Here is a 12,332-nt window from a genome sequence, read left to right as displayed (position 1 = left end):
AAATAAAGCTAATTAATTAATTAAATTAAATTAAATTAATTAAATATAGTACTATAGTGTGGGTAGCATTGACGTCTTACTGCTCCAGAGTTACAGGGTTTGATTTCATGTTACAGCATGTGCACGGTTTCACTTGTTCTCCTGGAAACTCTGCAGGCTCTGTTCCGTGTACTGGGAAACCTAGACAAGTCTATACAAAGTCCTTCTCATTTCAGTGAATAGAACTACAGGAAGCGTTTAAGCTCAATTAAAAACCCTATGTTCCACTTAACTTCCTGTTCAAGTCCAAAAATTGCTTCCAGTCATGTACGGGCAAACATTGGGAAATATTACCAAGAACTTACGGAAAAGGAAGTGGGAAACACTGATATTCCCTTCTTTTAAAATAAAAAAAAAAACATTTGCATGAAACACCTTTGAGAATTTGCTCTTAGGAAAAGCTCCAGTGACGTTTTATGCTGTTTGTTCTTCGTTATACTCAGTGAAGGTTTCTGTAAATAAGTATAGATGGACATGGAAGATAATTGGCAATAGTGAACAACAGATGTTGGTAGGACGTAATAGAACCTTGGATTGATATCGCCATCTGGTGCTTTATGCAGTGATTGTACATTTACAAAAGCAGTTAAAAGAGAAAGGAACTGAAGGAAAAGAGAAAAGACACTCAACCAGGATGTGGTAAAAATTATTAAAGTGTTAATATAAATCCATATGACATTATGATGCTCTACCTCTCCTTATATACCTGGTGTGTGTGTAAGGAGACATCTTACATAAATGACCTACAGGTAGGATGTCCAGTACCTGGTTTTGTGCTGTGTCAGTAGAAACCTGTCCTTTAACACCCAGATGACCAAGGAGGTCATACTCGACTACCAGTGAGCATTGGCTATTGAGCAGCCACACACACACACACACTGGGACTGAGGTATGCATGTGTCTAGATCTACGTTCCTGGGTGTCCATGACTCCAAGGGCCTCGCCTTCCCTCAACACCATCCTTTATCAAAAAGGTGCATCAATGTCTCAGATATTAGTTGAGCTTCTGTCACTGTACCATTGAGAGCATACTGATGTATTGTATCTCAGTGTGGTACTTGATGGTGCTCAGTCTCCAGCAGGTGGTGAAAACCTCCCAACACTCCACTGGTGCCCAGCTACTCTCCATCGAGGACATCCACCACAAACACTGCCTACTACACAAACACATAGCACTGCTTGACTCTATAGAAGAGAAATTATTTATACTTTCACAATCCGGTGTCACCCAGATGAGCATGGGTTCCCGTTCCTCTCAAGGTTTCTTCCTCATGTCGTCTCAGGGAGCTTTACCGTACCACCGTCGACTATGGCTTGCTCGTTAGGGATGAACTTATATCTATATCCATATCCTGCTTTCCGTAAATTTTTTTGTGAATTTTTTTGTAAATTTTGTGATTTTTTTGGGCCACAAATCCTTGAGTTTTATTTGTACTACTCGAATCGGCGAAACTGCAGTCACACGAAATAGTTTTGCACAGTCTTTTGCGGTGATGTTTGTTGGTAAATGAGACCTTTTAGCTGTACTCATGTTCGACATACGTGAACTGAAGAGGGCTTCATCCGTTGTGATGACGTCACAGGACACGTCTTGCACCAAATTTGTGGAATATCTGCAGTAACTTTGAAAATTTGCAAGCTCCTCCTAATATTGCAGAATTTGCTTGATTTTGTGTTCATTTCTGTGATCGCAAAATCCTGGAGAAACTAATGGATGGTGAGCAGCATCAGCATGGACATCTCCAACCCCAAACATGGACTGTTCACACTTCTCCCATCCAGGAAGTGCTACAGGAACATTGTCTGCTGCACCAGCAGGCTAGGAAACTGCTTCTTCCCCTCGGGGGTCAATCTGCTGAACAAAGGCACTAATCCCCCTTCTTACAACTCCCCTAATGTTGTTTGCACTCAGATTAACTTTCATAGCTTGCACAGTTTGCATATATTTCTCCTGCAGTTTTTGTAACTAACTTTATACAGTTTGCACATCCTTCTACCTTCATATATTCATCATTACTGTTGTGTCTTTTGATTCCCTTCATGTCACTGGATCCATATTCACTTACCACTTGTAGATGTAGTAATACCGGTAAGAAAAGTATCCGAGCATGCTAAATACCAAGGATATTTATAATTTTAATAAAATAATTTCTGCTCTTTCAATATCATTTCATAGCTCTGATTTGCATTGTGCTGTATTTCTTCAGTAGATTGGTGTGTTTACATGATTATTATATCAGTTTCTGTGGAAATGTGTTTTGGATGCTGGAAACAGGTCCGTTTTATACATCCAAAGTGTGGTCTGAGTTTACATTCCATGAATACTTATTCCTGGAAATGAAAGTAACCTGTGCAGTGTCCAGTTCATGGACTTTTCGAATGAGAAGAGAAAACTGGAAGAGAAACAAAGAAGTGTCTAAGGTTCATACTCTTAGAATGTGTATAACGGTTTAGGTTTAGAGAAGTGATACACCGGACTCCTCCCAAACATAACATAGATCTATTGACATAGAAGAATGTCCAACATGTACATCGATCCCTACCTGTATACCGTTGTACTTTTATTTAATCATTGCATCAGAGTCTTGTATTTCCAGTATTTTTTATTAAGTTGAACATTTTAAAACAAAAAAATATATATACGCTAATGCAAATCCACTTTTGTAGTTTTACTGCATCTTTGTACGGTCAGTTGATTCATTACATTAAAATATATTAATTTGTGTATACATTCTATAGCCTGCATAAAACATATACAAACACATACACAGGTCACATGACTTCAAAAAAATAACACGGAACACAACAGAAACACTCGTGTAATGTATAATGCAATTCCTGTCAAGAACAGATGTACCGATAAAAAAAAAAAAACAATTCAGCGTCATAACCATCATTGCATCACAGTCAACATGAAATCCTGAAACCTATAAGGGTATTTTTGGTTAGGCAGCCTGTGGTCTAAAGCAGAAGTGTTCATTCTCATGGCACGCCTCCAAAGGTGCTGAACTAAACGGTGGTGGACCAGACAGATGGTTGGTGGTTAAGTGGTCTACTAGAACCAAAGAGTTTATTTCACATGTTTAAATACAGAATGTTGACATAATTTCCTGCAGAGTCAAAATTAAATCAAAGTACAATGTGTCACACTGCTAAACACTGATTTGACAATCTTATGGAAAAGTCTGTTGGAAAGTAGTAATCTAAATCAGTTTAAATATGCTGATCAATTCATATGAAATTAGCAGGAAAACTGTACTATTTATGCAAACATAGATGCATTTAACAATATTGTTCCCAGGTAATGACATGCACACCCACATGAGGAAGCCAGTAAATTGCTATTACTATTGTCTGGTTTAGGGATGAGAGAACTCAGGGAGGAATGCCATCAGTGGGTCTTGGGGTTGAGAGTATGTTGCTGTTTAGGACAGGACACAGAGGCTCGTGTAGTTTGAGAGCCTCTGCCAGGGATCTCTGTTCCTCGAGTAGCAGCTGAACCTCCCTCTTCAGCAAACTGTTTTGCTGCTCCAAGCACTCATAAGCCTGGTTGGAAACACTTTCATTCAAATCCATCCAATGCATTTAAGCAGAAAAGACATTTTATAGACACATCTAACATCGGCTTTGTTGATTTGGTAAATTTTTTAAAAATTACAGTAATTTATGTCTTTTTACAATAATTTTTATTATTGGATATGAAGTCTGATTGCTGTATATGGTAAATATGTAACATTATAACGTGAGTTTGTATCCACATGGCATCAGCGATTAATCAATATGATGTAATTTGGCTCTGCTGATTGTACTGATTGAAGGTAATATCTTACCCCATCTTTAACCCAGATTTTTTTTTTTTTATTTCACTACTTTTATCATTACTACAAAGTTCAGTTGCATTACTCTCCTCTGTCACATACGCAAGACCACCTCCCTCTGTCCAAAACCTGATCCGAACTATTATAAAACCTATATAACTACGCACCTTAGAGCTAAATAACAAGCACAATATGCATCCCAGGGCAAACCAAAATGTAAACGTATCTGTTCTCAACGCACCTCATGCAGCTCATCAGCTCTCTGTGTCTGGCGTTTACGGCTCCTCTGCGCAGCCACGCGGTTCTTCTCTCTTCTCTTCAGCCTTCTGTCATCGTCATCCCCGCTCTGTAATCATTTATTCAGAAATACCATAAGTGTGCTCTGTGTAGTGTGTATGCAATACATTATACTATATGCATGCTACAAGTATGCATTGGATAAAAAATAAAACCAGGTACTAATACTACCACAGAACTGGATATTTAGTGTGAGATGTGTACAAGCTATTATTGTTCAGGAACATGAAATATTGTTGTTGTTGTTTTTTTTAAAACAACAACCCTTACTAGTTACAGTATAGAAGTTACAGTATACAGGCTATATTAATTATGCATTCATTAACTGTAGCTCTCTGGTTAAATATGGTAAAAACTGTTTTACTAGTCATTGCAAATCACCAATAAAATGAGATTACCACAATAATGGAAGGATTATTTAAAGACCATGAATGATGAGAAATAATAATGTAAACAATCCAAAAAAATGAATACCATAACTGGGTCATTAACACAATGTTGTTCAGAAACACTGGCTAAGATAAGAAATCGTTTTCTATACATGTGTGTCTGTTAAATGTTTTAAAACACATCTTACTGTATGCATATATACAATATTGTTCTGAAATATCATCCTCTTAAGCACTGTGCTTGTTGTTCTAAGGTCTTAAGTATTCTTCTGTAACAAGAATATTTGAACACTGCATATGTTATGTGACATGTTCATATGATGTATTACTGTTCAGAAACTCCACATATGTTGTTCCACAAACACTGCACTATAAATATGTTTATGTAATAAGGTGTGTGTGAGATATAGCCTACAGTATTTTATACCTCCATTAGTTACAGTATGAGCTGTAGTTACCAGTTTTATCCTCGTCTAAAGACCTGTAAAGCTCCAACACACAATTCAATACTAAATGCTAAGAGGCCAGATCCTACCTCACTTCTTCGGTATAAATGCAGTACAGGTGCGTCGCAGCAGTCTGGAGCAGTGTGTAGAGACATGGCAGGTGAAATCTCACACTCTCTCTCACACTCGCACGCACACACACAATGCGGGATTAGTTTCCACGCGGGGATGAGTTGGAGAGATGAAATTGCGAAAGTGCCATTGAGTACCACGAAGAGTTTGCCAAGTTAAGCTGATATTATTGTAAACTCCATCACTTACTTTCTTATAAGTCACGTGGTGCTCCAAGTTCGCTAACTGCAGTGTTTTGGACTTCCGCCTACCTCACACACGCGCGCATGCGCACCAAAACTTTCCTCACGACTTTATTTATATATTATTATTTCTGATGCATTTACTCAATGTTACCGAAAAATCAACGAGGAATGCACTGCTAATTGAGATGACTGTATACCACAAACCCAGGCCAAAGAACTAATGAAAATATTTCAGTTTATTATTAACATCATTACAACATAATACGTTTTTTTTTGTTTGTTTGTGTTTGAGTTTTATTGGATAGATAAAAGATCAATACAGGTCACAGACATTTGAATTAAAAATGTTTTTAAAATTGATATACAAACAAAAGAATAAACAATAAGAGGATAAAGATTAAATAATCTACCTACATGCACTATATGGCCAAAAGTAGGCACCCTTGACAAAACCATGGGCATTAACACAGATATATCCCCCCTTTCACTGTTATAACAACCTCCTCCAGTCTTCTGGGATGGCATTCCACTAGATTTTGGGGTGTGGCTGTGGGGATTTGTGTTCATTCAACTACAAGAGCATTAGTGCGGTTGAGGTCAGGCACTGATGTTAGGTGAGGAGTTCCAGTTCATCCCAAAGGTGTTCAGTGGGGTTGAGGTCAGGGCTCTGTGCAGGAAACACAAGTTCTTCCAACCTTACCACGCAATGTCTTCATGGAGCTCACTTTGTGTCATGCTGGAACAGGTTTGGGCCGCTTAGTTCCAGTGAAGGGAAACTGTAATGCTACAGCATACAGAGAAGTTCTATACATTTGTGTGATTTAAACTTTGTAGAAACAGTTTGGGGAAGAACATGTGGTTGTGATGGTCAGGGGTGCACATACTTTTGAGAAACACAAAAGCAGAATCATTCCATACAAAACAACATGCTGCTCCAGGAGCTGGATTCATTCCTTCCTTCCTTCCTCCCTCCCTCACTACTTACTGATCTGGAGTGGATGGAACCACGGGAACGTATCGTGTGCTGTATTCTCTCTCAGACGCAGCTCTTTTAATGGACTGTCTGTTAGACTCGCTGCTGCACCGGACTTCAGCACGTTTTCCCTCATAGTTACTGAACACATCTCTGTAGGCCTCCAGGGTCTCAGCTGAAGGCTGCGTGTTCAGCACCTGGTGAAGACCTTCTGCCATCTGCTTCACCTCCTTCAAAGACTGTCGGCCAAACAAAACAACAGACACAGAAACATACTTTATTTTAGATTTCTTTGTTTGTTTACATATATAAATATATCAACAAATATATATATATATATATATATATATATATATATATATATATATATATATATATATATATATAAAAATATAAATAAACAAACAAATGTGTATAAATTATATATATTTATTCATATATAGACACAAATATATATAAACATACATATACTACATTATATATATATATATATATATATATTATATATATATACACACACACACACACACATTATATATACACACATATGTATATACACATACATACATACATACATACATACATACACACACACACATTCATGCAATTATCAGATAGCTGGATGAATGAGCAGGTGTTCTTAATCAAGAGTAAATTCTTCACATGGTTTTGATTATCTAAGTGGTTTTGTATAATTAATATATATTCACACATACATAAGTATACATACACATACAAAACCACTTAGATAATCAAAACCATGTGAAGAATTTATTCTTTATTAAGAACACCTGCTCATTCATCCAACTATCTGAGAATTGCACGAATGTGTTCCTAATAAAGTGGACAACAATAAAGCTTAACATACTGTGAGCATGTAGTTTTAATAACAAATGTGATCTTCATAAAATAATACATTTCTCAATGCATCTAATGCACCATAAACTACAAAATATATATATATATATATATATATATATATATATATATATATATATATATATATATATATATATATATATATATATATATATATACACACATACACACACACACACATATATATATGTGTGCATAAAGCAGATTGTGTGAGGAAAAATAACCCTTCAGCAGAGTGTTGAGGTAGAGGGGAGCTGATCTAGACGAGGTGTTGTACGTGAGCTTCAAGGCCTTGAAGTTGACACGGGCAGCTACAGGAAGCCAGTGGAGGGAGATGAAGGGGGTGCGACATATTTACTAAAAAAAATGTTGACGCGTGCAATAGTTATTTCCCCCCCACTGTATGTAACTAATAATAATAACTAATGTAACTAACTAATAATAACAAAAGCAGGGTCTAATAAGCTGTTGACCATATATGGTGATTTAGTGGAGTTGCCTGGTGTAAGTCAGCCTGGCCGTGTCTATAACGCCTGGGATTTAATCAACGCACAGCTGTGTGTGCACATGTCTGATAAATGGTCTAAGGTTTGTGGGTTTCTGAGCAGAGAATTAGAAACTGTTCTCCTCACAGCTCTGATTTTGAGTTACAGCTCCTGCAAAGATGCACAGAGTATCGTGTATAAGTGTATAGCCATCCAGTCCCAGGGACCTGCTGAAAGTGCTGCAGCACACCTTACTGTCAGGACTGTGTAACTGCAGATGCTGTAGAATCTGAGGAAAGATATACTGTAGTCTATACAGGATATGAGATTGTGCATTACTGTTTTCAGAGTTAAGAGTAAAGGCCGGCAGCTGGAAGGACGTTCAGCACGAGCGGATTTTGAACAAGCACCCAAGGATATGCACAGGACAGTGTTTATGATTACAGCAGCAGCCCCAAGAAGCGTAAATAATCATCCATAGCATCATCAGAACATCAACAGGGGGACCATCATTGGTGGGCAATGAGTGTGGTGTACCTTCATGACTGTAGACGCTTGTCTGAACATCACGGGTGCAGCAGCAGAAACACTGCTCATGATGGTGTCTGCACAGGGACAGATTCTGCATTAAAAGCTTATCCCTCCCCAACAGCATCAAGGATTGTCAATCTAAAGTAATGCACTGAAGTGAACACTTACCCTGAACAGGATCCCGCTTCACTTCTTGTGCTTTCACCGTATTGTCAAACAAACCCTAAAACAAACATGAGCAATAATAAAAACTCACCACTTAACCAACACACCATCCACAGGCATTTTGGATCCTAGATATTGAGAGATTGGACATTTTCTTCTTTATAAAAGCGTCAAGGAACGAACCATGAGTTTGCGCTCGGCTTTCAGGGACCGGACAAAATATGGCAGAATTTTCTTTGGGTAAACGCTGCGTTTCCAGCTAGTCTGGACAATCTTCTCATCCAACAGGTCGTCCACCGTGCTGCACTCGTAATCTAGAGAAGCATCAGAGCACAATACACAACACAGCACAATACACAACCGTTCATACAACCTCCATAATGATGGGCTGTGATTTTCACCATTGTAACAAAAAAAAGGTTTAAAAATACCCACTGTGTTAAATCATGTTGCGGACTGAGCAGCTGTAATCCTGCTCTATGTTTAAGTATTTGTAGAACTTTGCACTAAACTAATATCTTTATTAATACAGTCACTATGTTATCACAACACGCATTAGAGGGCTTTTATAATCACACCTTCACCGTTCTCCTCTGCGGCTTCATCCCAGGATAAACCACCGACGGTGATGTTTTCTTGCACTGCATTCTCGAAATTCTTTTATGTATATACAAAAAAAAAACCTCAATTATATTATATGAAAAGTACAACTTTACAGTATAAAAACTGTGTAAATAAAATGCCTTGCGCTCACCATCAGCATTTCTTCTAATATCTTTTCCACGTCGCTTTCGTTCAGTTCCGGTTGACGCTCCAGCAGCTTTATAAGCAAACTTTTATACTTTGCAAGTTGATAAGCGAAGATTCTCTTAGACTTAACATTTACTCTGACATCCTGATGTTTCTCCGCTATTGATGTGGGGTCCCCGACAACGTCCGCCATCTTTAGCACCAACTTTTCAAAACAACCTAGAAGCGGAAGTGGAAGCAGTTGTAGAATTGACCCGGAAGCGGAATATACGTGTACCGCTCAAATTTGTTTCGCTTATGCATAAACGGTTTACGGGTTACGATTTGCCTTTAATACTCCGTTGTAATAATTGTTGAATGTAAATAATAGTAATAATAATAATAATAATAATAATAATAATAATAATAATAATAATGTGGCCCTGTGTGTGCAGATTTTACATGTTCTCCAAGTGAGGCGAGGGTTTCCTCCGGGTACTCCGGTTTCCTTCCCCTGTCCAACGACATGCATGGTAAGCTGATTGGCATGTCTAAAGTGTCCGTAGTGTATGAATGGGTGTGTGAATGTGTATGTGTGTGAATGTGCCCTGCGATGGATTGGCACCCTGTCCAGGGTGTACCCCGCCTTGTGCCCGATGCTCCCTGAAATAGGCTCCAGGTTCCCTGTGACCCTGAAAAGGATAAGCGGTATAGAAGATGGATGGATGGAATAATAATAATAATAATAATAATAATAATAATAATAATATATTGTTAAATTGTTTATGATATATGCATAAACAACAGATAGGACACAGTATATCAATTTAGTTTGAAATAAGTTCTCCATCCATCTATCCATTTTCTATACCGCTTATCTTTCAGGGTCGCAGGGAACCTGGAGTGTATCCCAGGGAGCTTCGGGGTGGGGTACACCCTGGGCAGGGTGCCAATCCATTGCAGGGCACAATCACATACACATTCACACACCCATTCATACACATGCCAATCAGCCTACCATGGACTGGGGGAAGAAACTGGAGTGCAGAGGAAACCCCTGCAGCATGGGGAAAACATGCAAACTCTACACACACAGGGCCGCCCAAAATAAGTTCTCATTACAGCCAAATAAACATAGACAAATCTCAATATAGCTTAATAAACATATAGGGGCCACAGACTTCCCACCCTGCAAAAACTCATTTCAGGGAGATTAAGTGACTCTGTGAGTTTTTCTCTATTTTTTAGTGCCAAGCTGCTTAAACTACGTATCCGTAGTAAATATCTACGTATTTATTTAACACATCTAATTTGTACATTAATGGATGTTATGTTAAATAAAGTTTATTAATTAATGTAAAGCAAGTATACTTTACCTGTTCACACCGTTGTTTCAGATACAGTTCTGCAATGACCGTCCTGCATGCAATTCTGAAAATGACCACAAGATGGCGCCATTTATCGGTGGATCCGATATTACAAAACAGATATCCGATCATTGAAAAATGCTTAAATATCGGGGAAAATATAGGTAAAACCGATTATATGTCGACCTCTAGACATGAGAAAATGTCACTTTTTAATGCACAAACAACTGCGCTGCTTTAAATGTAGTGTAATTCATTACTTTAGTTATTAGTCACGCAATAATGTAACATGCTTATTTTATGAGCCCAATTTATGAGCGGCCCACCAGGAATTCTCCCAATTCTCCTGATGAGTCACCCTGGCTATGCCCATGGACTTCAACATACTTGGAGCCCTATCAGATGAGCAGCTGCTCCATTCTGACCTCGTCCACTGATGTTCTGTACACCTGCAATTATTTGTGAAATTAAAATTGTCTCAATACTCTCACCATTTTACAAAGATTTGAGGACATGCAGGATGCAAAAGGTACACAATTTGCGATATACACAAAATATGTATGGAAACGGCTCAAGGGCAGATTTCTTTTGCGATACACCAAAACTTATGTGACAATTAGATTTTTTTCAAAGGATGACCTCATCACACCCATCATTTTATCAGTAAAAGGCCAGATAGATGGAAACAGGCGGGAGAAAGCAAATATCACAAACATTTTTACGCACTTTCACTTTGCTGATAACAGAAATGTGCAAAAAGTGGATGGAAACTTGACTAGTGTTACTGAACTACAGTGGTACACTGAACTGATGGATGACCTGAAGAGAGAGAGAGAGAGAGAGAGAGAGAGAGGTGGATTGTAAAGCCCTCCCACAGAGAAAACTGATATGTCTAATTTGCAGAAAGAGAGACCAATCAGAATACGCTTTCTGTCAGTTTTTCAGTTTTCATGTGAAAAACTGCTTCATTGGCATGACAAACAATTGTAAATTTGTATTACCCAAGTACAATGCAAGTACAATGGATGGGTAGTGTAAAAACAAGAGAAATAAAACAAAAGACAAAATGAAATGAAAATGAATAAAATGCTAATAGATTAAATTTAAAATAAAAATAGTGTAAATAATGTACAAATTAAGGACAAAATTAATTCACCATATACAGAATAAATGATAGGGATTCACTGTGTAAAATTACAGGATAAAGGGGAATTTACTAAAAAGGTAAGAAAACTAATAATAAAGAAGAGCAATCATAATAATTACAGGAAACAAGGCTGGGGGAGATCAATCACTGTCCCTAATATTGTGGCAGGCTGAGACATAATTGAGCTTTTCTACTTGAGTTTGACAGATTGTTAAATGTTTGGTGTGTGTGTTTCATTTGTAGGAAGAATTTTTCTCAGATGTGTATGTATTTTGTGCATTCTGTTAGGAAGTGCAGCTCTCGTCTCAGTTGTGTTTTGGTTGCAGTGTAGGCATGACCTTTCTTCCTGTGGGAGCCATGTTTTCCTGTGTCTGCTTGTTTCTATTGCTAGGGCATGTCCACTGAGTCTGTACCTGGTCAAAGTGTTTCTGTTTTTTATCTGTCTCTGTGTACTATTATTATGTGTCTCTGTGTCTCTGTACTCTACAGTGCTCTTTGGCCCTAAAGAGACACCATGGCAGACTATCTTGCCATGGTGTCCCTTTAGGGCCAAATAGCACTGCATTTTACAACAGCCCTGTCTCACATATTTTGTTCCTTGGTCGTTATTTTTTATTCCGCATTTACTTTCAGTGTACATTGATTTAATAAGGTCATATGTTTTTCCCCATATGCCACACTGTAAAACATAATAGCCCTATTAAGTTATGTGAACTTATTTCTTCTCTTTAACTCCAACTGCCATTACAA

General features: G+C 38.0%; 2 protein-coding genes across 2 annotated transcripts; both read right to left on the bottom strand.

The window, feature by feature from the left end:
• Positions 1 to 2,624: 2,624 nt before the first annotated feature.
• Positions 2,625 to 5,375, bottom strand: batf3 (basic leucine zipper transcription factor, ATF-like 3). Its single transcript, XM_017454666.3, has 3 exons — positions 5,079 to 5,375; positions 4,099 to 4,203; positions 2,625 to 3,585 (listed from the first exon to the last, which is right to left on the bottom strand). Exons 1-3 carry the CDS (start codon positions 5,142 to 5,144, stop codon positions 3,415 to 3,417), a joined length of 342 nt encoding a protein of 113 aa, XP_017310155.1. The 5' UTR covers positions 5,145 to 5,375; the 3' UTR covers positions 2,625 to 3,414.
• A 149-nt stretch (positions 5,376 to 5,524) lies between these two features.
• Positions 5,525 to 9,323, bottom strand: nsl1 (NSL1 component of MIS12 kinetochore complex). The gene is made up of 7 exons (XM_047159614.2): positions 9,094 to 9,323; positions 8,918 to 8,996; positions 8,523 to 8,653; positions 8,343 to 8,397; positions 8,181 to 8,248; positions 6,292 to 6,518; positions 5,525 to 6,090 (listed from the first exon to the last, which is right to left on the bottom strand). The coding sequence occupies exons 1-7, from the start codon at positions 9,280 to 9,282 to the stop codon at positions 6,063 to 6,065; spliced, it is 777 nt and encodes a 258-aa protein (XP_047015570.1). The 5' UTR covers positions 9,283 to 9,323; the 3' UTR covers positions 5,525 to 6,062.
• Between the last annotated feature and the right edge of the window lie 3,009 nt (positions 9,324 to 12,332).

Source organism: Ictalurus punctatus, chromosome 2 (assembly GCF_001660625.3).
Source record: "Ictalurus punctatus breed USDA103 chromosome 2, Coco_2.0, whole genome shotgun sequence".
Taxonomy (NCBI): Eukaryota; Metazoa; Chordata; class Actinopteri; order Siluriformes; family Ictaluridae; genus Ictalurus; species Ictalurus punctatus.
The sequence above is the reverse complement of the archived record's forward strand: the minus strand, read 5'-3'. Positions and strand labels throughout refer to the sequence as shown.